We start from the raw sequence: 26,382 nt of genomic DNA, 5'->3' as shown, positions 1-26,382 counted from the left end.
GAACCTGGGGCAGGGCAGTGGGCACAGGTCTGGCTGGCATCCACAGCTCTGGACACCAGGTGAAGTGGGACCATCCACTGGTCTCTCAGGAGCTGGGCAGCCCTGGATCAGACCAGGCGGGGCCGACTTCTCCCAGGCCCTGCCCACATCCTGGGCTCCCCCAACCCCTGTTACATCACAAGGATCTTAGCTCATCTCAGCCTCTCACAGAGACAGCCCCAACAAACCTCCACGTCCCTCCCTCTCAGTTAGGCAGATGGAAAAACTAAGGCAGGAAGAGGAGGCAAGAACAGGAGAGGGGAAGCCCTGAGGGATTTGGCTACAAGGCTGCAGGAGGGAAATCTGGTCTCTTCCCTGCAAGTGCAGGCCTGTGAGCCATTTCCAGCCTTAGGCACTGAGTAAGAAGGACCAGCACGGCTCCTCGGAGAGGCTGGGCGCGTGGGAGCCTCCTCCATCTGGCCCCAGCTGGGAAGGGCAGCCCAGGATTCCCCAAGGATCCAGGCTTCAAGAACAGATGCTTTGTAACTACTTCACCACGAGCACATCACATCGCAGCTCCACAGAGCTTCCTAGGCTGTGAAGTGGGGGTGGCCTCAAGGGACAGACCTTGGGGAGGAGGGGCTTTGGGGCCCCAGGGGAGACTGAGCATGCAGCGAAGCAGGGCTAAGAGTAGAGGGTAGCAACCACTGGTCCACAGGGGAATTGGATGGGGCTTGTCTCTGCTAAGTTCACAGGCTGCCAGCAGGCCAGAAGGAATCATAGCCTGGAAAAGCCTCTGGGTGGGCTTGGGCCTCCCTCAGAGTTGTGTGATGTGGTCAACAATGCTTGGGTTCAAGGACAACATAGCATTGACACTTGCCAGCTGTGAGATCTAGAGCAAGCTTCTTCACATCTAGAAACCTCAATCTGCTCATCTGTAAAATGTAAACAGTCATAATAGCCTTTTGGTTTGATGCCCACATTTGACATGCCACAAGGAGAATCTAGCTTGGTGCCAGACACTGAGAAGATGCTTGAGAAACTTGAAAGTCATAGCCTTTTGACCACCCTCTCTCTACAATGCTTAACATGACCCAAGTCTTTGGCAACAGATTGGTGAAAATGGAGAGAGATTGGGACTCTGGAGATGAACCCGAGGTGTGGACCAGATATTGTTTTCTGCTCTGCTTACTGTGTATTATCCCTGAGAGACTTCACTGTCAACAGAAGGAAGAACTTGAAAGCTAGCTCCTGAACCCCCAGCCCTTAAATGGAAAGTCCACTCTGTGGCCCCATGAATATCCTGGCTACCCCTCCTCTGAGTTCTCTGGTCGATCCCCGAGTCTGACAGTAGCAAGTGCTCAGCATCTGACAGCTAATCTCAGTTTTAAGTGCACAATCATTTTATATTAATATTAGAGTCCTTGACAAGAGGGCATCAGCCTCAGCTTGAGCGCTTAATATAGTACTGGTAACAGCAGCACTACCCCAGCCTTTGCAGAGCGCTCCCAGCTGGCAGAGTTTTTGTGTCTCCCCCTCCCCTGGCAGTGGGCTCTCAGGGTGACCTCATCCACCTCATGGTACCGAGACATTTCCATACACTGTCAGTCCCAAAATTTATGTCTCCAGCTCCAGACTCTCCCTGAACTCCAGACTCATATATTCAACTGTCCACCCCGTATCTTCACTCAGATGTCCACTCAGGTGTCTACAGAGCATCTCAGATGGAACAAGTCAAAACCTTAAATCTTGACTTCTAGTCCCCCACCCAAGCTACCCATCATCTTCCCCATCTCAGTTAATGGCAGCTCACTTCTTCCATGTACTCAAGCCCCACACTTTCTGAGTTTCTACTGCTCTCCTTTCTCATCTACTCCAAACCAATTAATCTGAAAATCCTAACAGTTTCACTTTGAAATCTGACTCCATCTTGCCATCCCCACCACTAAGCCCCAGGACCAAGGACACCATTGTCATCACCTGGACCACTGTTCTGCCCTCCTAACTGACCTCTCTGCCACCCTCTTGCTCCACTCCAGCCTATTCTGCCACAACCCTGGGAGTGTGGGAAACGGAAGGATCTAGAGACTGAGCCTTAAGTTGGTTTCTGTATCTAGAAATCTTGCCAAGCAAGCATGATCCCTGGAGTTGTCACCCACGGCGCCCCAAAGCCAAGTACACTGGGGAGGATTTACCTGCAAACAGGAATGAGTAAGGACACTGCCATTTCTCTGCCAAGGACTACACTACATTAGCCACCCTCCTGTATCTGGAGCCATGCCTAGGATGATTAGGAAAGGCTGGTCACCCTCTGTGACATCACCACAGAAGTGTGCAGAGCACGTGCTTCCCAGTCAGGAGAGAGAGGCCCTAAGAGAGAAGTCACATGCCCTGTGGGCCCAGGGACCGCTAGAGGAGGTGGCAGCATCTGAAAGCAGAAACTTCCAGGCCCAAGCTCAGGGCACTGGCCACACCAGTCCCTCTGATAGCCTGATACATTTTCACCTCCTAGAGTTCCTTCTATCTGCTTCTCTCTGCATTTAAAGTACCATGTCCTCTATTAGCCCTGGTTTCATCAGCTTCTAAGGGCTGCTCCCTCTTCCCACCTGGACTCCATATCTGTAGGTGACCTCCAGGCCTTGTTTGAAAAAGAGTCATTCCAGAGCTTTCCTCTGCCCATCCACCAGGCCCTTCAGCCCCCAGATAATACTTGTCTCCCCTAGGAATGGGGCTAGGGCTAGAGATATAGCCAATTACAGTAAAAACAGCAAGAGCTGAATGATACAGGTTCAAAAACCACTGAAGCAAATGTATTTAAATCATCCAAGCCTCTGTTATTCAGCTATGAAATGAGATCATGAGACCCACTTTCCAGGGTGATTGAGAGTGTAGTGAGCACACAGTCAGTCAAGAAGGGTTTGTTCTATCCTTCTCCTCTGGCTCCTCTATCCCACAGTGAGAGGAGGTCTTCCTGCAGGGTCTTCCCTGCAGGGTCCTCCCAAGACTGTTCCAAGGGGAGATCACGTCTTCCCTCTCCGTTACCAACTGGGCATGCAGACACAGCATGGCATACTGGGCCATACTTCATCTGACAGGCTCTCATCAGGGGCTAGCCAGGTGCCAGCCTTTCATCAGACCCCATCACAGGCACATAATGAGACAATGCAAGAAAATGGGTTCTCTCTACCTTCTAGACTGGATGTAAGAGATCCTCTGCTGACCCTACGGGACTTACCCGGAGACTCTACCCCAACTGCCTCTCACTAGAGATGCAGAAACTGGGATGCATACTGGGGACCGGACCAGGTCGCCTAGCGTGTTTGCAGCTGAAACACTGATGCTCCCAGCATGACTCCACATGAAGCGCTCTTTCCACAAGGAGCCTGCTCTCCTCTGTCCTCAGGGAAGACAAAGAAAAAGAGCATAACTATGATCCAAGCCATGTCTTAAAAAAAAAAAAAATGAAGACCTTATTTCCACATGGGGAGGGAAATCCTGAGATGGAGCAGCTGTAGGGCCTCAGTTTCAGTGGTCAGAGATGAACATCACTGAGGACCCATGTTCTTTCCATCTTCTTGCTCCACTGTAAGGTGGCCATTGTAAGATGGCTCCATTGTAAGATGGCCAACATCAACCCAGGCAGTGACACAACTTTTCCCAGAAGTTCCCCAGCATGAAGTTCCCAGAAGACCACCCTCATGTCTTACTGGCCAGTATTTAGTTGCATGTCCACCCCTAAGCCAATCATAGTTCAGTTCAGTCGCTCAGTCGTGTCCGACTCTTTGTGACCCCATGAATTGCAGCACGCCAGGCCTCCCTGTCCATCAGGGAATGGTAATACCAGGACTGGCTTACCAAGCTAGTCTTTAAAAGGACAAAGGCTGTTAGAACCTGGTGCCCCCTCAGTCTAAAATGGAGGCAGTGGACAGTCAGGCCAACAAAACCTTCCCCTTTTGCCTGCTCAGTCCTTGTTCTCTGGGCCTCAAGTCTTCAGGAGGACCTCTAAATATCTGAAGTGAGAAATGAACTGAACTGAGGAGTCCTTTTTATGGGGATTCTATAGGGTTAGTTTTTTTTGTTTGTCTGTTTGTGTAGTGGAGAAATACCAGCTCACAAGAGTGAGTAGCTAAATATTCAGGAGATTAATGACCCATTTAATCATTGGTAGCCAGCCTGAAATCCATCATGATGGGAGTTTTACACCGTAGAAATTGGCAAACAACACTACAAATCAGGAATTTTTTTTCCTGAAAAGCTGGTTTGCCAGCACACCACTGTATAAAACACACATACAGAAATACGCACAGATCATTAGTGTACAGCTGAATCCACAAACGCAGCACACTCAGATCGAGAAATACATCATGAGCTGCAGCCCACAGCTCTGGCCATGTGCCCTTCCAGCCCCTGCGCCATGCCCAGCTCAACCACTGTCTTGACACCTGTCACTATAAATTAGCTTTTCTAGGTTTTGACCTTTATATGTTTGGAATCATACAGGATATTCTCTTTTGGTCTGGCTTCTTGTGCTCAATATTCTGTCATGAGATTCAATGACAGTATTGTGTATAAATGTAGATCACTTATTCTCATCACATTGTGTACACTGACACAATGGACTGTGTAATATTCCGTTGTGTCAATATACCACAAATAACTTATCCATTCTACTTTAGTGGACATCTGAGTACTCTTCAGGTTGAGGCGATGAATAGTGAACGTTCTAGTAGAATGCTGTCCAACAGAGCTTTCCGCAATAATGAAATGTTCTACATCTTCACTGCCCAATATGATAGCCACTAGCCACTTGCAGCCACTGAGCCCTTGAAATGTGGCTAGTGCAACTGAAGACTAAATTTTTTAACTGAAGTACAGCTGATTTACAATACAGGTAGTTTCAGGTGTACAGCATACTAACTCAGCATTTTTGCAGTTTATACTCTATTATAGGTTATTACAAGATAATGGGTACAATTCCCTGTGTTATACAGTATATCCTTGTTGCTGATCTATCTTATGTACGGTGGTTTGTATCTATTAATCCCACATCCCTAATTTGTTCCTTCCTTCTCCCCTTTGGTAACCACAAGTTTGTTCTCTATATCTGTGAGTCTGTTTCTGTTTTGTATATACATTCCTTTGTATAATTTTTAAGATTCTACATATAAGTGACTTCATATAGTATTTGGCTTCCTTGTCTTATTTCACTAAGAATAATATTCTATAGGTCCCACCCATGTTGCTACAAGTGGCATTATTTCATTCCTTTTGTATTCCATTCAATATATATATATATGGAATATATATGGAGTCACACCTTTTAATCCAACTGTTTGTTGATGGGTTGTTTGGGTTGCTTCCATATCTTGGTAATAGTGAGTAGTGCTGCTGTGAACATTGGGGAGCTTCCCTGATAGCTCATTTGGTAAAGAAGCTGCTTGCAATGCAGGAGACCCCAGTTTGATTCCTGAGTTGGGAAGATCCACTGGAGAAAGGATAGGCTATCCACTCCAGTATTCTTGGGCTTCCCTTGTGGCTCAGCTGGTAAACAATCTGCCTGCAATGTGGAAGACCTGGGTTCAATACCTGGGTTGGGAAGATTCCCTGGAGAAGGGAAAGGCTATTCTGGCCTAGAGAAATCCATGGAGTATATAGTCCATGGGGTCTTTGGGGTGCATGTATCTCTTATAATTAGTGTTTTCATTTTCGTCAGATATATACCTAGAAGTGGAATCATATGGTAGTTTTATTTGTGGTTTTTTTGCTGGATCATATGGTAGTTTTATTTGTAGTTTCTTAAGGACTCTCCATACTGTCTTCCACAGTGCCTGCACCAATTTACATGCCCACCCGCACTGAACTAGAGTTCCTTTTCTCCAAATCCTCTCCAATATTAGTTATTTGAGTTTCCTTTTGATGACAGCCATTCTGACAAGTGTGAGGTGATACTTCATTGTGGTTTTGATTTGCATTTCTCTAATAATTAGCAATGTGGAGCATCTTTTCATGTGCCTGTTAGCCATGTGTATGTCTTCTTTGGATAAATGTCTATTCAAGTCTTCTGACCATTTTTCGATTTTTTTTTTTTTTTTTTTTGAGCAGTGTGAGCTGTTTATATATTTTGAACAGTAATCTCTTGTTGGGCTCATCATTTGAAAATGTTTTCTCCCATTATGTAGGCTGTTTTTTCGTTTTGTTGATGGTTTCTTTTGCTGTACAAAAGCTTTTAAGTTTAATTAGGTCCCATTTATTTATTTTTGCTTTTATTTCTTTTGCTTTAGGAGACTGAGCCAAGGAAATATTGCTACAATTTATGTCAAAAAGTGTTCTGCCTGTGTTCTCTTCCGGGAGTTTTATGGTTTCAGGTCTTACCTTTAGATCTTTAAACTCTTTTAAAGTTTATTTTTGTATATGGTGTGAAGGAATATTCTAATCTCATTGTTTTACAAGAAACTATCTAGTTTTCCCAGCACCACTTGTTGAAGAGACTGTCTCTTCTCCTTTGTATATTCTTGCCTCCTTTGTTGTAGATTAATTGACCATAGGTGCAGGGGTTTACTTCTAGGTTCTCTATTCTGTTTCATGGATCTATGTATCTGTTTTTGTCCCAATACCATACTACTTTGCTTACTATAACTTTGTAGGATAGTCTGAATTTGGCAGAGTTATACTTCCAGCTTTGTTCTGTATTTACTGGAGTATAGTTGGTTTACAATGTTCTGTTAGTCTCAGGTGTAAAGCGATTCAATTATACACATACATTCATCCTTCTTCAGAGCCTTTTCTCATATAGATTATCCCAGAACACTCAGCAGTTCCTTGTGCTATACAGTAGGTCCCTTCAGTTATCTGTCTTATACATAGTACTGTGTGCACTGCCGGCTTTGTTCTTTCTCCTCAGGACTGTTTTGGCAATTTAGGGTCTTTTGTGGTCCCATATAAATATTAGGTTTATTTGTTCTAGTTCTACAAAAAATATCATGGCTATTTTGGTATGGAATACACTAAATCTATAGATTGCTCTGGATACTACGGCATTTTAATGATATTATTTCTTCCAATCTAGGAGCATGGGACATCTTTCAGTTTCTTTGAATCATCTCCAATTTTGAGGAATTGAATTTTTAATTTAATTTTCATTAATTTAAGCAGCTACGTGTGGCTAGTGACTACCATATTGGACAGCACTGTTCTAGTATGTGAACATATTGACGCATTTCTGTTGGAGGATTCGTTCTGCCCAGGAGTGGAATTTCTGGGTTATAGGACATCCATATGTTTGGCTTTAATAGATAGGGCTAAACAGTTTTCCAGAAAGGCAGTACCAGTCCACTCTCCTGTCATCAATATATGAGTTCTAATTGCCCTCCATCCTCACCAGTGCTTGCTCTGAATTTTTTCACTTCAGCCATTCTGGAAAATAGTAGAAATATCACCTGGTGGTTTTCCTTTGAATTTCTCTAGTTATTAAGTACAGTGTACTAGCACCCTGGATATCCTCTTTTGTGAAGTGATTATTTAAGCCTTTGGCCCACTTTTTTTTTTAATTGGGTCTTTTTAGTATTAATTTCTAGGCAGTCTTTATATATTCTGAATACCAGACCTGTGTTGGATATATTATTGCAAAAATCTTCTTCCTCTTTGTGGAGTGCTTTATTTTTTTAAGATTTTTTTTTAACACAGGCCATTTTTTAAGTCTTTATTGAATCTGTTCCTATATTACTTCTGTTTTATGTTTAGTGTTTTTGGCTGAGAAGCATGTGGGATCTTAGCTGCCCAACCAGGGTCAAACCCGCACCCCCCAGCATTGGAAGGTAAAGTCCACTGGACCGCCAGGGACGTCCCTGGAAGATTTTTTGACTCTTATAACCATGTCTTTGCATTCAAAGATATTCTCAAATTTTTATATAGAGAGTATTTATCAAGTCTTATATATAACTGTTTGCTTTATTGGTATTTAACTTTAAAATTTACAGAAAATAAAATGATATGGAGCATACAGTTAGGGGATACCCTCTTGGACTTCTTAGGAGCAGAGGATCCTGCTGATGCACTACAAATAATACATTTTTATAAATGTAAAAGCCAAGGTGGGCACCTTTTAAGTTGGATGGCAGTCTTATTAAAGAGTTTTTGTCTATTATTGAAATTTTAGGTGTTAGGCTAAATGAAATTTAAAGAGACTGCTTGTGAAATAACTTAAACTTTTAAATTTCTTTCTTATTTTTTCCAAGATACAAAAGTACCTCTAAAACTAAAATAATGACTGTGATCCCAACAGTTTAAGGACAATTTCAGTACACATGGCTATATACTTGCACAGTAAGTCACCAACACTCTCTAAACAATAAGAACAGTCACACTGGGGCACGGCTCTCACATTATCCTTGCCAGACAGCACAATGATCAATTACACCTGAGCGATGCTAGCACACTGCCATATCTACTAAGCGTAAAATCCAATTATCTAGGACAACATAACTATCAAATTCCCAGCCAGTATGGAATTTCCGAGTCCATATATTCAGAAACCTATGGAGTGTTCCTTAAATTCTTTTAAAATAGGAATTACACTGAGCATTAAAAACAATAAACTAAACAGCTCAACCACCACAGTGGCTGAAATTCAGTGTCTGATTTAACAAATGTTTACCTATCGTTTCAAAATCAATTTCTGCTCAATCCTAGCACAGCCAGCACTTCTCCTGCAGTGCCATTTATTTTTAAGTGCTCAAGAATGAAAGGCCCAGCTATACACCATAGTCTTATTACAAGAGCCATGGGGAGGGCGCGCCCATGGAACACACACAAGAGGAGAAAGACATGCACGGCATCATCCCTTTGTTCAACACTGGCTTTGATTTAGAGAAGAGGAGAATGCAAAAACATATCATAAAAACTGAATGAAGACCATGTTTAGTAGGTAAGAAACTAAAGTGTTGCCAAGTTTAGTGGGTAATCAAGAGTTATACTTCCACTGCAAAAATCTTTACAGGATTGAAAGTACTAAAGCGACACTAATACTGAAACACAGGTAATCAGAGGTGGCAAAGGCACTGGCGACATGAGTCACCATCAAAAGACAGCCCGGGTACATATCGCACATTCCCTGTCAGCTGCTGCAAGGACTTGCATTTTCGAACTGAAAAGGAATCCTGTGGGGCTTTTTACTTATCACTGACTTGAAGAAAGGCTGTTTTAGGTCCCCTCATTGAACATGAGACCAAGGTTTCCAAATGAGTTTTCCTCTATCATCACAAGAAGCATTATACTCAGTTACTACTGTTTGACACTGAACTCCTGTAAGTGACAGTGTGGCTACTCTCTTGAGTATTAGAGTGAAAGAGCTAATTATGCAAAAATGGAGGCTCCCATAAGAATGTGAAGAGGAGCCTTCTATGTCTTGGGATCTATTATCTGGTTCCAGGCACCTGTACAGACAGGTTCCTCCCTGAGAAGCATTCACCAGTGTCCCAGGGCAGGTTACAAATTATTTAGAAACTCTTTCAAAATCTTCCCCTTGCTCTAGCCATGTCCTTGATCCTGTTCACATCTCAGTCCCCATGCCCCTTGCCCACCTTGAAGCCCAAACTCCCACCAAAGATCTTTATTTTAATATAGTACAACTTACCCATTGTTTCAGTCAGTATTAATACCTTTGTATCCTGTTTAAGAAATTCAAGATCATAAAGATGTTCTACAGTGTCTTCCTATTGAAGCTTTACCGTTTGCCTTTCATATTTAGCACTATGTCTAGGGAATGTTTTGTTAAGATTTTAAGGTTTAATTGTCAAATATTGAGCACCTACTGTGTTCCAAGCATCCTGCTAAGCAGTGTGCTTTAATTAGCTCAAAGAAATTGCTGTTCCCATTTTGCAATTGAAGTGCTAGAAGCTCAGAGGGGTAAACTTCCCAGAGACCACCTGCAAGAGGCAGGGCCAAGATCTGAACCCAGGACTCTCTGACTTGGCAAGGTCCGAGGACCAGATGCATGTCAGCTTTGGTGGAGGAGCTCTGGGGTTTCCCCCCACACCACCACTGCCCTGAGGAAGATGGCTGAGGAGTGACCCTTCTCCCAGAGGACACTAGGGCCATTCACCTCAGACACTGAATGCTGGTGAATAAAAGGCATTAGGACTAGGGCTGGGGTGCCCCAGCTCAGGGCTGCAGAGCAACCTTGGGGACTGAGGGGATTCAGGACTTCTCCACAAACACTCCATGTTTTTAGAAATCTATGTTCCATGAGCTACACGCTGAGAAACTACTCCAAAGCTCCATGGTTCAGTGTGATGCTGTCAGCATTTGAGATCATTCGTATCTAATGTGGCCAAGAAGTACGTATCTTTGCCTGGTCTAGTAGTTTCTCTCATTCTACCTCTTGAAGTGACATGTTACGTTAATAGATTTCGTGGTCTTAAACCATTCTTGCATTCCTGGAATAGGTCTTTTCTCCTCATACTGTATTATTTTTAATACACTGCTGCCCTGGTGGCTTCCCACATGCCCTTATAAATTCTAGTTGAGGGAACTTCAGTGGAGCAGGGGACAAAGTCCCGTGATATGTTCCAGAATCAGAACCCACAAAAGCAAAAGGCCAGAACAAAACTAAGAATGATGATAGTACTTGGGGTGGGGGCTCAGCCATTGTGGCCCAAGAACACATCTCTAGGCTGGCCCAGCTTGGGGGACAGTTGATGATAATTTGAAGCATTCATGAATTTAACATTTTATGTATCAATTAATTATTCATGAACTTCCTGGAAAGACCAAATTGTAGTAAATGGTCATTTTCTGAAGCCATGATTTTGAGGCTCATAATGCAAATGAGGGAGAGAGAAATGGCAACCCACTCCAGTATTCTTGCCTGGAGAATCCCATGGATAGAGGAGCCTGGTGGGCTATAGTCCATGGGGTCGCAAAGAGTCGGACACGACTAAGCACAGCACAATGCAGATGGGGATGTGACAGCTAATGCCCCAGCTGATGGGTGGGCCAAGCCAGCCCCCAGCTGCCATCCAGCTGCTTCCCCACACAGGGCCCCTATTTCCTACACATCAAGCAGGCACAGTGACTGCTGGTGTTATAAAAGCCTGTGTCCTCCGCAGAAAACAGCCGAAAAGCCAACTCTAGGTGATGGTGGAAGAGTAGAGACAATGAGTTCAAGGCCACTGATGACTCTAGCAAGAAAATGAGAGATTGGTGGTGTGGGTTCAAGTTGAAAGTCTCATTCCGCTGTGGTTGGATTTTGTAATGTCAGCCAGTTCACCACTTCCTCTGCAGAAACAGGGAAAAGTGGTCTGTGAGTTCTCCAGCCAACAAATAAATTGTTCATCAAACTGGAGATAAAACCTTAGTGAATGATGACAGGATGGTAAGCTATGGAGTTTGGATACATAAAAGTACATGTGAGTTAATTTTGGTGAGTTTATTTAAGTGGCAGAATCTATCTTAATAGTGGAATAAATCATTTTCATCTTATATTTATAGAGTCATGAACGGCCTGTGGGTGGTCACTTTTATTTTCCCAGTTATATTTTAATGCAGTGGCTAAAGTTCTTAAACATGGCAGTGGAGCACTCTCCTATTAACTCTGATGTATAAACAGAGAGAAGCAGGGCTACTCTGCATAACATGAGAGCAGAGAACTCCATGATCTACCAAGACTTTCCCCCTGAGCACTGGGGTATTTGTGCTTTCTACAGTTTGAGAGGTTCATTTTAGCTGACTCACATACATGTTCCTAGCACCTCGCATGTATCCAGGCAGAGAAGCACTTAGTGAGGACTGGTGGGTGGATGGATGATTGATATATGGATGGATGCATGGATGATCAAGTGGATCCTGAGTAGATGCCTAGGTACATAAATACATGGGAGGGTGGATAATCGGTTGGTTGAGTGAATTAATGGAGGGGTGGATGACTTCACATTCTAATCCTCAGTTTCCACTATAACCTGCCCTACTTGTAATGCCTCAGACAGTGAAGTAAAACCTGTCAGGGCCTTGACATCTTGCAGAGGTACATTTCCATTGTAAGAAGAATCCTGAACACCAAGCAGCCATTTCCCCAGCCTCATAATCCCAGTGTTCACGTGGCAGCCCACAGCCTCACCCCAGGAGCACCTCCTTCCCTGAGCTCTTCTGTGACCTCACCCTTCTGTACTCCTGCCCAGGCCCCTTCCTCCCTCCCTGGCTCTTGTTCTGCTGGTTCATCCTGCAAGACCCGGCCCCTATGTGGATGTTTTTGACCTGCCCCCAGTGCCCTAATCTCTCTCCATCACAGTCTCCTGGTGACAAGAGGATAGGTATCGGCAGGTGACAAGTGGGCTGGGAAGTTGCCCCAAAAAAGAAGGGGACAGGACTCAGAAGTGCCCACGTGTAGTGAGCCTGCCCTGCCGTGTCCCCCTACCCTAGTCCCAGCTGGGAGGCTGGGACCAGCCATTGGTGAGCAAAGAAAAGACTGAGCCTGAATCCTCTTCCCCAGATTTTATCCAATGACTTCACAGCCTCACCCTGGTGGCTCCAGCAGTGGAGAAGAAGTGCACTGCTGAGGCCAGACTTAGGGAAGCGGACCCGTGACAAATGCGTTCAGAATTTTCTGTGATGGGGACCATCAGTCAGATCTCTGTCCGCAGCCCCCTTCTTCCTCCAGCCAGCATCTCTGAAGATAAGGGCAGGACTGGAGAACTAAAGACGGTGGCTCAGCACCTTCGGTGCCTTGGTGCCCTTCCTTTACCAGTGGTCCTAGGTGGCTTCAGGCTGCAAAGAGCAATCTTCTGATCTCACTGCCTCCCCCATTGCATTCACCGGGCTCCCACCTCCTCCCTACTCCTTTACCCACCCTTCAGGAAGAACGATTCAGGATCCAAGAATAAACATCTTTCAGACAAACAGTGAGCAGGTCCAGAGAAGGCAGAGAACATGCCCAAGGTCACACAGAGAGTAAGTGGCAGAACCAGGAATGTAGCCCAGTTCTCCCAACTCCGCCTCTGCCTTGGGCCACAAGTTCATGCAGTATTAGACACACCCGGGTTCAAATCCCAGCTCTGCCACAAAACCAGGTGGACAAACTTCAACCCACCAAGATTCAGTGTCCTGTAAATGGGAGTGGCCATGTTTTCACACAGAGAGGAGGCAAGCGCCAGACCCGGCCCCAACCCCAAGCCGGGGTCACTGAGGGCCTGACTCACCAGTGGTTCCCAGTCACAGTCTGAAGCAGAAGTCCGAAGGCGCAAGCGCTGGCTTCTGCCTGGCCCGGCGGCGGCCCACGGACCCAGGCACCATCCCCGCCCCGACAGGAGCCTCAGGACCCCATGCGCAGCGTCGGGAGAGCACCAGGGCTGTGTCTGCGGCGTGCTCACAGGACTTCAGCTTGGCGCGGCGGAGGAACTCTCTCAGGAACAGCTCACCGTCAAGAGCTTTCAGTTGAGCCTGGCTCCACTCAGAGCCCGGGAGCCGGGGCTTCGGCCTCCTCCACGCTCCACCCACGCTCCACGCACGCCCCATGCTCCACCTACACGCCACGCACGTCCCACGCTCGCCCACTCACGTTCCACGCTCCACGCATGCCCTTTGGTCTATGCACCGCTCCACCCTCGCTCCACGCTCACGTGGAGCCTGGCAGCAGCCTTCGTGTGTTTATGATATATCCCTTTCTTGGGAAGATTCCTTGGAGAAGGAAATGGCAACCCACTCCAGTACTCTTTCCTGGAGAATTCCATGGACAGAGGTGGCAAAGAGCCACGACTGAGCGACTAACATACACATACACTATCCCTTTCTTCAGCCAGAAGGCGCCCCTAGAACACTTGGACCAGGCCCCTGGAAGTCTCCTCTTTGCCCTTGAATTAAAGGACAGCCTTTTCACCTAATTTAGATGTGCTTGGTCTTAGTTGCCGCACATGAAATCTTCAGTTGTGTTATCTGGGATCTAGTTCCTGACCAGGGATGGATTCTGGGCCCCTGCATTGGGAGCATGGAGTCTTAACTACTGGACACCAGGGGAAACCCAAGAACGGTCTTTTGATTTTTCTAGATTTTAATAGTGGACCTCTGCCAGCCCCTCAAAACTTAGCAATATATGTGCTCAGTCGTGTCTGACTCTGCAACACCATGAACTGTAGCCTGCCAGGCTTCCCTGTCCATGGGATTTTCCAGGCAAGAATACTGGAGTGGGTTGCCATTTCCTTCTCCAGGGAATCTTCCTGACCCAGGGATGTTTAGCTGTTTAAAGGCTTAGTTTAGCTAAACATGACATGCAATGTTTAGCTGTTGATATACTTTCACCCTGAATAAGACTTAGGTCATGGTCTACGTTGCTACATATAAGGTGGTCAGGAGGAAGCAAAGCTCAATTTTAGGGAGAGGAAATTTTCACTTTAGCAAGATCCTGAAAACATGAGTTCTATCTCACAGTGCCTGTTAGCCACAGACTAGCATCTTGCCTAAGAGCACAGGGCTTTGGCTGCCCACTGACTTGGGTCCCTCTTTGTGGGCTGTGTGACATTGGACAAATCACTTAACCTCTCTGAGGCCCAGTTTCTCTACCTGTTAATTGGAGTTCCCATCATGGGCCATCATAAGAATTAAATGAACTAGTACATGAAAAGTACCAAGCATGGTGCAGGACACATAGTAGGTGCTCAGCAGAAGTTAGCTCATCATGCTGGTGTGTGGAGGAAGGGCCACATCTCAGGGTACAATTTCCTCTTGGTCATCAGCACCTTTGTAGAGGCTACTTGGGAAGAAAATCAGGCTAGAGGCAAAGCTTGCCTCATTTTCTGTCCTTGTTGCAGCTGGTATGGGGGACATGGAGGCAAAGGGGTGGGAAGGGGTGTTAGCATCATGTCGTTTTTCTGCAGTCATTTTTATCTCGTTGATGAAGTGGACCCTGCATTTGGAAATTGGAAGAATTTCCCTCATAATTTAAAGCAGCGCCTACCTCCGCCGGTCACAGTGACTGGAAGATTAATTTCTCACCAGCCATACAGGCGGATGCCTGCCCAAACTGGCTTCATATGCAGGTGCGGTGTTGCCATCTCCACGCCTGGCTGGTAATGAGCCCAGCATTGCCAGGAGGGTGAGGCTCCCCTTAGCAGCTGAAGCAGGTGGCAGCAAGTCATCTTCAAGGTGACCCCATGGGACTGGCACCTTGGCAGAAGGTACTGCATGCCGAGCAGGGCAGGCACGCACTCACACACATCCTGCCCTAGGTTTTTATTCTGGGAACCCACAACCTTGCCTTGGCCAGCTTTCTAAGTAGCCCATCTGCCTTGGATCATGGGGTGGCCAGAGTGTCCCAAGCCATCGCAGCAGCTGGGACATACTGAACCAGTTGAGTGTGGACTCCATACGCTCCTATGCTCCCCAAGGAGGACTGACTGTCTCTGACAGTCCCAAGTCCTACCATTGGCTTCTAAGGGGAGAGGCCACATGGTAGATGGGAAGACGGTGACATTGGTTGGATGGCCAGTTGGCTTGTGCTTTATTAGAGAGAATATGGTAACAGAGTGGCCCCTGGTTCAGACCTAGTAAAAGCCAAAGCCTGGTCATTGGCTCAGAAGTGGCAGCACTGTGGACTAGATGAGCGGTGGCCACAAGCTTCACTTCATGACCAGGGTAATCACTGTGTGAAGTGCTATGTTGGAAAGGATGTTTTAAAAAAGGAAAGGATGCTGAGGCTTGATCCTGGGCCAAACAGAAAGAGAATGGTTATCAATTAGCTGTATACTGGCTATATGATTGCGGTGGGTCATTTAATATTTTTGAGCCTCAGTATCCTCACCTCTAAAATGGGGAGAACATAGCTTCAGGGATGAAGTGAGCTCTTTAAACAGAGCCTACACATAGCAGGGGCTCTCAAAACAGTGGTGTGCGTTTGGCCCCCAAAGAATCCCAGAAATTCACATACCCTGACATTCTCATATCACGGGGTCAAGAAGCACACATGCCCAGCCAAAGCCAAGGGTCTCTCCCTCTCCCCAGTGAATGCACCTGCAGGAGAGCAGCTTACAATGAACTTCAGCAGGCAAAGGCTTGGCTCTCAGGTAGGATGATATACTGGCCCAGAAAGTAAGGATTTCAAGCCAGCCGCTCCTAATGAATGTCAGTAGGTTTCAAGAGCTACCAGCATGGGCAGAACTGCTGGCCGGGCATCTTCACAGCTCAGGCAGCAACCCCAAGTTCCTGCTTCACCTCCCTGTCCCTGCCATGGGCTGAATGTGGGAGAGGCTTTTGGACATGGTGCTAGAAAGGGATAAGAAGGAACAGGTGGCCACAGCTGAGCTTCCAGCTTCTGATTTGCCTAAGTCCAGGCCTTCACCTGGGAACAGGGCCCTCCTACAGCATTCTCAGTACAGTACCCTCAGACACCCAAGACAGAGACCTCATTCCCACGAGGGAGTTCAGGGCCTCCCTGCCACTTCTTCATCTGGTCTCAAGGCTGGAGCCACCCATTCAATATATGCCTTGGGCACCTTTGGTGAACTTGGACCCAGGGCTGAGCTTGAGGACACAGAGGGCACTCAGACACAAGCCCTGGAAACCATGCATAATCATACATGACAGATGCAGAACAGGGCGTAGGACCTCGGCTCTGGGAGGGCAGACAGAAGGACCCCTTTCAGAACAGGGCCCAGGAATGCTTGCCCTGCCCCTGTGGCTCACCGAGTGTCTGCGGCTCACTCGCTCTGGGGAGGTGGGACCAGCATGCCAGGGATGGGGACACAGAGTGCAGTGAGCTCTGGACTTGGAAGTTTGGGCTTGAGTTCTTGCTTGACTTGACCACGGAGTAACAGAATGACCGTTGGCTTGTCACTTACCAGTCCTGAGTATCAGTTCACACATCTGTAAAAGAGGAAATCCACACCCCAGCCCAGCTGAGTGGGAGGGAATTAAGGAGCAGTCACAGAGACTCACTAATGAGGTGCTGGTTCTCCCTGGGCAGAGGCCCGTGGATGCTCTTGGCTGATTCTAACCCCTCCCTGGTGCTCCAGCCCCCAGGGCTCCATCATCTTATCCATCGGGAGGACAAAGCCATCATGGCTCCCAGAAGCTTCCTTTAGTAGGGCTCTCAGGGACCCAGCTGTTGGTCCTAGACAAGGTTCTTTCGTCTTCCCATACTCCTGCCATGTCACACCCCTTCCTAGAAGCCCCTTCGTACCTCTCTGCACCTTTGCCCTTGCTCTTCCCCTGCCTGGAATACCTCCAAATTTCACCTTCTCCGAGAAGTCCTCCCTGATCAGATCCAGCCCCCTGACTTGCCTGGGTCAGTTACTGCCCGCAGGCCCAGGCCCGCCTGATTTCCCTGGTGTCCCCTGGGTAGGATTCACCCCCGAAGCAGGAGACCAGTATGGTTTGTCCTCAAACTCCAATGCACGAGTATCCTCCATCCATTCCTAAGACCTTGGCAAAGTCACACTGACCTTCCAACCTCGTGCCTTGGTGGAGGAGAGTCCTGGTCTAGCACTGGATCTTGGGTTCAAGCCTCAGCTCTGCCACTAATTTGCTGTGTGACCTTGAGCAAGTCCGTTGCCCTCTCTGAGCTTCCTTTTTCCCTATCTTTGAGTTGGCTGAGCTCCCAGGCAGAGGCTTCAGGGGAGAGGAGAAGAGGTCAATCCTCACTAGTAGAGGCTCCTGTAGATGTGGGGGTGGGGGGCAGGATGTGGGCAAGGCACTCCTCCCTTCCTCCCTAGCAGAAGCAGTCAGGATAAAGTCCATGGGCCACAGTAGCCTCCATTTACTTAGGAATGAGGGCTTCCCAGGCGGCACTAATCTCCTGGAGGAGGGCACAGCCACCGACTCCAGTTTCCAGCCTGGAAAATCCCACAGACAGAGGAGCCTGGTGGGCTATGGTCCGTAGGGTCGCAAAGAGTTGGACACGACTGGAGTCACTTAACACGCACACCGAGGGAGGGATAACTCGCAGGGCAGCAGGGAGGCAGGAGGAAGGTGTGGGGCAGGATCTCTGTTCAGTGTCTCTCTCTGTCCACAGTAGCTCGGTACAACCGCACCAGTTACTTCTATCCCACGTTCTCGGAGAGCTCGGAGCACAGCCACCTGCTCGTGTCCCCCGTGCTGGTGGCGAGCGCGGTCATAGGCGTGGTCATCATCCTCTCCTGCATTACCATCATCGTGGGCAGCATCCGCAGGGACAGGCAAGCCCGGCTCCAGCGCCAGCGCCAGCGCCACCGCCGCCACCACCGCCGCCGCCACCGCCGCCGCCGGCGCCATCGAGAGTACGAGCAGGGCTACGGTGAGCTGCTGCCCATCCCTGGGCACCCCCAGGCCCCCTGTCCGATTGTCACCCAGGCAGCAGCAGGGAGGTGGTGGCTCTACCGTGGGTGGGACAGGGTGGTCAGGCTGCCTCATAGAGGTCCTGAGTGATCAGGAAGAGCCCAGAGGCACTCACCATAATGCCTCAGTGGTGTGGGAAGCCCAGCTGTCTGCCAAGGATGAGGCTGAAGGTCAAAGAGTGGGTGTAGGTCTTCTCCCCAGCCCCAGCCTTCGTGAGACCAACCTGCCTGTTCCTGCCCTTGAAGCACCAGCCTGACCCTTGAGGAGCACAAGGCTCCTGCCCAGAGCGTGCCCACCTCCCCCCAACAAGGAGCCCAGTACCACCCTCAACCTCTCCCACCCCAGGATGGAGCCAGTCAGGCCCAGGATGGCCAGCCTGCCCACCTCACAGAGCCCGACCCTTGCCCTCTACCCCTCCTGCTCCCCCACCCAAGGCGCCTCCTTCCTGCTCCCTCCCACCTCCGCATCTGCATGCGCTCTTCCCTGTGCCTAGAATGCCATTCCCCACCACCTCCCCATCTGACAGAAGCCTGCTTGTCCTTCCAGACCTGGCACCAATGCCTCCTCCTTTTAGAGCCTCTCTGCCCCTCCTCATGCCCTCCTCTCAGGCAGGGGTGATCCCCACTCCAGGACTTCCTGAGCACTGCACCCACCCCCAGCAGTGCCTGACGCTGGGCAGCTGTAGCTCTCCTCGCACTAAGCTCACAGCCCAGCACGGGCCTAGCCCAGAGGGACCTGCTCCACAGCAGAGGAAGTCACTACCCCATCCCATTTTCCCAGCGAGAGCTGTGGTAGCCCATTTTAAAGACCAGGAGCTAGAGGGACTTGTTGAGTGGCTTGAATGTACCCGAGCCTGAGCCTGGGACTTAGAGCTCAGGAGAGAGGGCCAAGGGAATTTCCAAGATTGAGTGGAGAGGTCGACCTTGGCCTTGAGGAAAGAGAGAGGCCTCGGGCAGGCTAGTCTGCCCTGAGTGCGTGGTGGGGCCATGGGGCCAGTGTCACATGAGCAAGCCCCCAGCTCTGACTTCGGAGCAGGTGGGGTGAGTGCAGGCCACCGCCAGGCTGCATCTGGGCTCAGGCCTTTGCTGCCTGATGCTGACTCACTGCAGCCCCGTGGCCCCGTCGCCTTGGAGACCCTGCTGTGGGGCTCCCGCCTCCCTGCCCTCGCCTCTGTTCTCAGCTCTGGCTTTGGCATCTCGTTGGGGCCTCAGCAGGAGGCCTGGAGGTGCTGATGCCCCCATGCCATCCCCCAGCCTTCAGGGGGTACACCAGGGACTGCCAGGAGGCTTGAAAAGAAGCCAGGGGAGAGGGGACACAAGAGCCACCATGCTCCGACGAGCAGCAGCCTCCTGGCCATGGGGGACCCTCTGTCCTTCAGACACCCTCCCTGGCTCCGGTGACTCAGCCTCTCCAGGCTCTCTCCCATCACTCTGGTGGCTTCTTCTCAGACTTGCCGGTAGATTCCTGAGAAGAGGAATCTCAAGGTTCCTCAGAGCCCCACCCTGAGCCCTGGGTCCTCTCAGGAGGACCCACCCCTGCTCAATCTCAGGCACCCTCCAGCTCCGGGCCCCACCCATCCTCCTCACCCGATGCCCCAAGGCTCTTACATCTCAGAGGCACCTCGGACCCAGGGTCCACAGCAGCCTTCATCTCCACTTCTTACCAAGCAGCCTCAGGAAAGTCACTCAGCTCTGTGAGTCATCTATACAATGGGTACATGGGGACCTGCCCCAAAGTTATTGTCAGGTCTAAAATAGCACAGTGCCTGGTTTATGAGTAAGTGCCCAGTTCCTGTTAACTATTTTCATTATCTCTCCCCCTTGAGATAACTAATGCTGCAGCCCCTACAGCTGCCAGCCGCTGGCCTGGTGCCCCCAAGGCCTTCTCCATGGAACAAGCACCACGATTGAACTGTAGCCTCTGCTCAGTGCCACGCAATGGCTCCCCGGTGCCCTCGGAGCAAAGTCAGTCCTCCCCTGCCTGCCCTCAGGGCCCTTCTGCAGGCTGGTCAGGTGCAGAGAGAGGCGCCAGTGAATGTTTGAGAATGAGTGAAGGAGTGAGTGAATGAAGGAATGAGTCAGAGAGACTAGGGAAGAAAAAAGGAAGGAAAGAAGGAAGAAGAGAAAGAGAAAGAAATTTGTTCTGTTTCCATAAGATGGAAAGGTCTTGAGTTTGAGCTTTAGGAGATGGATCTGGCCCTCTCTCACTTGCTGGAGGTTTAGAGCAAGTGACTTGACATCTCTGTTTCTTCATCTGCGAGAAGAAGGCACCCACTGTGTCCCTCTCTTAAATCCCTGTGAGGGTGAATAAGATCCTGAGGCTACTGCACAGTGACACTTATGGATGCAAGTTCCTCCTCCCCACTCTCTGGAGCCTGTGTAAGGTTGCTAACCTTGGACTGGGGCTGAATAATGAAAGAGGTATACCTTAACTTGGGTAAATAAGGGAAGAGAGAGATTTGGGTCTCCCTGGACTATCTGAGTGCATGCTGATGAGGGTAGAGGAGAAAGGAATTTGGGAAGTTCAGACTGGGGGAGTGGAGTTTCTTTCCAGCTGTTCCTTGAGAGCTCTGCCCACCTGGATGTCTGGGGCTGACCTGAGTCATCACAGGACTGTGGTCTGGGCTAGGTGAATGCCTCAGGGTGGCCTCAGTTTCCCTAAGATGCTCAGCCTGTGGGGGGCCCAAGGAAAGTAACCACAGGGAGACAGAGGTGAAGAGCAGCGTCAGCTCTCAGGCCTGCCCACCAGGAAAGAGCCTCAGTTTTCCCGAGGTCCAGACAGCCCTGGCTGCCCCCTACCCCAGCACACAGTGGACGGGGCCCTGCCCGCCAACACTGGTGGGAATGGGACCCAGCACCGGAGCCCAGGGCCAGCCACTGCAGCTCTTCTGTTCTCACCCAGTCATTTCATGTTTTCCTCTCTCCTCAGCTTCTTCCCCAACTTCTTCCCCAAATTCTCATTCTTCAGCTGGTGACCTAAAAGGAAACAAATCTCATTTCAGCATCTTCTCAGCATGTTATTGGAGTCCTTTTTCCTAGGAGAAGCGTAATGTGTGATCACTGTGGAAAACCTTTAAAATACAGAAAACATAAAAAATTAAGGGTTCTGTTCCTGTCCTCCAAACAGAGCCACTGTTTGGAATATTTTCTTCTAAGAGCTTTCGTGATGTCTGTAGATAATCCTGGGATTGTACCCACAGATGGAGTTTTGTATCCAGATTTTTCCACTCACCAATGTGTCAAGAATGGGAAAGAGAGTTTGGGGAATGCAAGGAGCAGTCTTTGGGGTTGTACAGACTATGCGTGAATTCCAGCTGCACACTCTACCAGCTACAGGACCCTGAGCTCCTGGCTATACAATGGGAAGGGCAACCCAACAGTGGTGTTGACCTCAAAGAAAGGTCGCAAGTCTCACCCAAAGCAGACAAGCCCCGCCCACTTCAGGCCCCACCCTCCGAGGGGAGGGGCCAACTGGGAGGCCAGGGCAGTCCGGAGACCTCATGTCTCAGCCATCTTTGTAGCTCCCACGGTCCTCCAGCCTCTGCCAGACCTGTTGGAAACTGGGAGGTGGAGAGCTTCTAGGGTTAGGAGCCAGGACATCCAGTCACCCTGTGGCCCTACCAGTAATTTGCTGTGTGGCCTCTGTCAAGTCACTGATCCTCTCTGAATCCCAGCTGTAGAATGAGAAGACTACTCCGTCGGCATTCCCTAAGCAGTGTTACTAGGTCTAAGAAAATAAGATTCTGTTGGTAGATGCTGCACAAGCACAGTTAAATATGTTTCTCAGCTTCAGGACATTTCAAGAGTCTTTGATGTACTTGTGCGATAAAAAAACAACAGAAGACAGTGTCGTCTGTCAAGTCACCAGGATTCATCATAGAAGCCCCGTTTTCTCCCCGGGAAACCTAAAGGGCGGGAGACCTAACCTCAGAGACCTCTGCAGTCCTCATTCCCCGACACTTCCTCCCCGTTTGTCATGCCCCAGCCCTTCTCCACAGCTCAAAGCATCCTGTTCACACTACAGTCTTCTTTCTCATCTCCCCGCACCCCCACCGCCCTTGACCTGAGCTGTTCTGTTCCCTCTGCCAGGCTTGCCCCTCTTATCGTGGCTGATTTCTAGACAAGATTCAGTTCTGAGAGCCTTTCCTCCAGGAAGCCCTCCCTCACCTCCAGGCTGGGTCAGGCCCTTCTCTGCTCCCACAGCCCTAGTACGACACCTGTCAAAGCTCATGATGTGCTTGCTCACGACCTGGCTGTTCCCAGGACAGGCTGCTCAGCACCCTGGGAGCCCCACCAGGCCCGAGCCAGCTCTGCTTCCTCTCTGTGACCACCCCCAACACACACTCAGCAGAGCACTGGCACTCATGTTCTGGGGCTCACTGAGGGGATGAAGGCAGCTGTGCATGGTGAGGGAGGGGCAGGATAGTGACAGGACTGTGGCCGCAGGCAGACTCCCTGGCGCCAGCCTGAGACCCAGGCCGAATGTCCGTCCATTCCCTGCAGTGTCCGACGGGCACATATACGGCCGCCCGAGCCACAGGATGCGCTACGCCTGCAGCCCCGCCGAGGACTGGCCTCCGCCCTTGGACCTTAGCTCTGATGGGGACGTGGATGCCACGGTGCTCCAAGAGCTGTACCCAGACTCTCCACCCGGGTAAGGAGGCCACGCAGGGGCGGCAGGAGGGCCTGAGAGGGCGGGGCTCCAGACAGGAAGCCCCGCCCCCACAGGGACTGGCAACACCCCAGATGGTACAAAGGCAGAACACATCTGCTCAGTGGGCGCGGCCATCTCCTCACCCTCCTGACCAAGTGAGGTGGGGCGTGACTCAGCAGATGTCACCGAGACACACTCCAAAAGGTGAAAAGAAGAAAAGTTCAGTTGCTTCAGGATGGGTGAGGAGCGAGGTGGAGGGTCCAGGCCCGAGCCCCTTGGTTGTTGTTCAGCTGCCCAGTCCTGTCCGATTCTTTGCGACCCCATGGACTACATCACACCCTGCAGCACACCGAGCTTCCCTGACCTTCACTATCTCCCAGAGTTGGCTGAAATTCATGTGCACTGCACTGGTGATCCATCCAGCCATCTCATCCTCTGTCACCCTTAGTATGAGCCCCTGAAGTCCAGATCACACCCACTGGGACAGGTGTCACTGTCTCCAGTTGCGCTCATGCCCACCAGGTGGCCCTGTCTTGGGGGGATTCTCTTCTGGGTCCTGTCCTGGCAGCCACTCTCAGGCACCTTACCCACCACTTAGGACCTGGAAAGAGAAGTCAGGACACCAGCACTTCCCATCCAGGGGACCCCCTTGCACCCTGCACACAGCCCCATCCTCCCCATCACCTTTTTACTCTTTACCACCACCCCCTCACCAGGGTCACTGGGAGGGATGGACTTTCCCGGAGGATGGGTGATTTTCTGCCCTGTAGCTTCAGGTTCAGAGGGGCCCCCAGGAAGTCCTCCCTAACCCTTGAAGGAGCACTTTGGGGTGACCTGAGACCAAGGAGTGTCTGGCTGCCCCCACCAGTGCTCCCCACACTGGGACCCCCACCTGGAGATGCTAAGGCAGTAGCGGCTGCTGTTCTAAGAGATCTGGGACCCAGCATTCGGTGACTTGGTCACTTGTGTTCACAGGGACACCCAGGCTGAGTCAGGGCCAGAATCCAGGTCTCAGTGTGCTTGGTGCCCCTCCCCAGGGAGTGGAGGGGTCTCACTGGAGTCAGTGGGACTAAGGCCTGGCCTGCTCCACTCCAGGGCAGCCTGTCACTGTGGCTAGGCCTCTAGCCCTGGGCAGGTGGGGCGGGGGAGGAGGGGGGGCGGCCCGCTACCTGCCACTGAGGCCAGCTCACACAGGGCCTGAGGGAGCTTCTTCTCTTGCAGTTACGAGGAGTGTGTGGGACCGGGCGCCACTCAGCTGTACATCCCTACGGATGCCCCGCCCCCCTACTCACTGACCGACTCCTGCCCCGAGCTGGATGTGGGCAATGGCCACAGCCCTGGCCGACACCAGCAGGCGCAGAGGCCGCAGGGCCAGAGTGGCCTCCGCACTGTCTCCATGGACACCCTGCCCCCTTATGAGGCTGTGTGTGGGGCCAGCCCTCCATCAGGCCGGCTGCCACTGCCTGGACCGCAACCAGGCCCGCAGAGTTCCCAGGGCCCGCCCACCCCAACCCAGGCCCCGGCCTTGGGCCCAGAGCAGATCATGTGAGCGACCTGGTGGTCAGGTCCTGCTGGCCCCTCAGGGCTGAATCACATCTTTCAGGCACACAGAGGCGTGTACACACACACACACACACACACGGATGCTCACATGGCACCCCCACATGCACACATATACACACAACTTGGACAGACACACACTGACACACCCATGTGCACACATACATCCAGACATGTCCCTCACGTGTACAGGCGTGCACACACACACACAGGCCTCCCCCCCCCCCCACCAGATACACAATCCCACCTGCGAAGGTTTCATTGCAGACGAAGCTCTCCTGACCTCCAGTCTCCTCCCCAGCCTGCCAGTGATACCCCTGGAGCCAGTGCTAGGAGAAAGAAGGCAGAGAAGGGGCTGGGGTTCACTCTGCCCTCTCCCCAGGCTGTCTGCCCTGCCCTCACTGGAAAGCCTGGACCCCAACGCTGACTCTGCCCCCCAGAAGCTGCTCAGCCACCCCAGGTCAGCTTCCTGCCCAAACTCACCCCCAACCCCCAGGAGGCAGCTGGTCCTCCCAGTTGGTGGGACAGGCCTCAGTGAGGCTCAGCTCCACGCTGTCTCTATGTCCCCACCCCAGGGCAGAAGAGCCACAACACCTGCCACTTATAGAGTGAGGGACACGGGACTGGGGGCCCAGGCACAACCTGGAAACCCTTGCCACACCCTGCCCCATCCCTAGCCCAGCACCCTCCGTCTGGTGGTGGTAGCGGAGTTATCTCCAAAGCCCCCACTCCAAGCCCCAAGTGATGGACAGGGCCCTCAGCGGGCGTGCGGTGGTGGTGGTGGGGTGGTGGTTAGTGGGTCACGGCGGTGCCCATGCCCATTCAACCACTGCCTGGGACTGAGGGGCTTCAAAGAAGATGGGGTGGGGCCTTGCTGGGGACAGGCGCTGAGGCAGAGGAGCAGCCCCTCACTAGGGGCATGCCCTGCCGGCCATTCATGGCCTAAGCTCGAGTGGGCTGGAGACGGACCCCAGGAGCAGTGCTGGCGCTCTAGGTGGGGGCTCAGGGTTGGGAGTTGGGAGCCAGCACCTTCTGGTCTGCCCTCCATGGTGCTGGCGCAAATGAAATCAAGGGGATGTGGGCCCTACTGTGCCACCGCGAGAGGACCAGTGGTTGCATCTCAGCCTTGCTGCTGGGGCTACCGCAGAAAGGAGTACATGGGCCTCGTTGTAAACAGACTTAGACCTTGGCCCCTGAATCCCAGCAATTTCCATCAGAGACCACGCAGGTAACAGAGCTGATGCCTGCAGACCCAGCCTGCACGAGGGTGGCAGCCCAGCGCCCATAAAGAGCATCCCCACCAGCATCACCAGCGGCAGTCCTCCAACCCACCCCGCCTCCCTCCCCACCCGCTCCTTAAACTGCAGCACCCCCAACCAGCCTCTCCCCTACATTTCCATTCCTCCAATAAAGGGCTAAGACAATTTAGTAATCCCTTTCTTAAGAAGAGAGGTGGCGAGGAAGGCAATCGTGAATCTTATTTTCTGTAGAAATAGCATTTCTTCTGGTGCAGAACTGAAAGGAATCCACCCAGAGGTTCTGTAGCATCCTGGCGCCCCTGACTCTGCCCGGGGAAGGGACCTTGTTTACACGCAGTTCTGTCCACCTTTGTGGTGTACTGTTTTCTAGGCAAAAAAATAATCTCTTGTCTGTTGTACTGTATAGCTTTTAAAATGCACTCCAGGGCTGAGGTTCTTTTAAGAAACACATCTTGCTTCTGCAACCCTAGAGAGTGCCGGTGTTGGGGGGGAGATAAAAACCCCCACATGCTCATCAGTGTTGAAGGGATGGAGCCAAGCAGCTTTTCTTGTCCCTGGATTAAGCGCTAAATAAGCAACAATGTATCTTTTCTGTGTTCAAAATAAATATATCAATAAAAAATGTTGTAAGAAGTAA

At 50.5% G+C, this 26,382-nt stretch overlaps 1 protein-coding gene and 1 long non-coding RNA gene across 4 annotated transcripts in view; one reads left to right on the top strand and one right to left on the bottom strand.

The window, feature by feature from the left end:
* The window catches only part of LOC113876774 (protein BEAN1-like), a 38,525-nt gene extending 12,143 nt beyond the window's left edge, over nt 1-26,382 (top strand). For 2 of the 3 annotated variants that reach the window (XM_027516385.1, XM_027516384.1), the window contains exons 3-5: nt 17,972-18,232; nt 22,776-22,926; nt 24,148-26,382. In XM_027516385.1, coding sequence (XP_027372186.1) covers nt 17,972-18,232; nt 22,776-22,926; nt 24,148-24,475 — 740 coding nt within the window. In that variant the 3' untranslated portion in view covers nt 24,476-26,382. The remainder of the gene's footprint in view (nt 1-17,971; nt 18,233-22,775; nt 22,927-24,147) is intronic. The other variant, XM_027516386.1, reaches the window with a different exon arrangement.
* Nucleotides 14,125-24,817, bottom strand: LOC113876775. Its single transcript, XR_003506579.1, has 3 exons — nt 24,734-24,817; nt 21,171-21,248; nt 14,125-16,824 (listed from the first exon to the last, which is right to left on the bottom strand). It is a non-coding gene; the product is annotated as an uncharacterized LOC113876775 (long non-coding RNA).

This window comes from Bos indicus x Bos taurus, chromosome 18 (assembly GCF_003369695.1).
Source record: "Bos indicus x Bos taurus breed Angus x Brahman F1 hybrid chromosome 18, Bos_hybrid_MaternalHap_v2.0, whole genome shotgun sequence".
Lineage (NCBI taxonomy): Eukaryota > Metazoa > Chordata > Mammalia > Artiodactyla > Bovidae > Bos > Bos indicus x Bos taurus.
The sequence above is the reverse complement of the archived record's forward strand: the minus strand, read 5'-3'. Positions and strand labels throughout refer to the sequence as shown.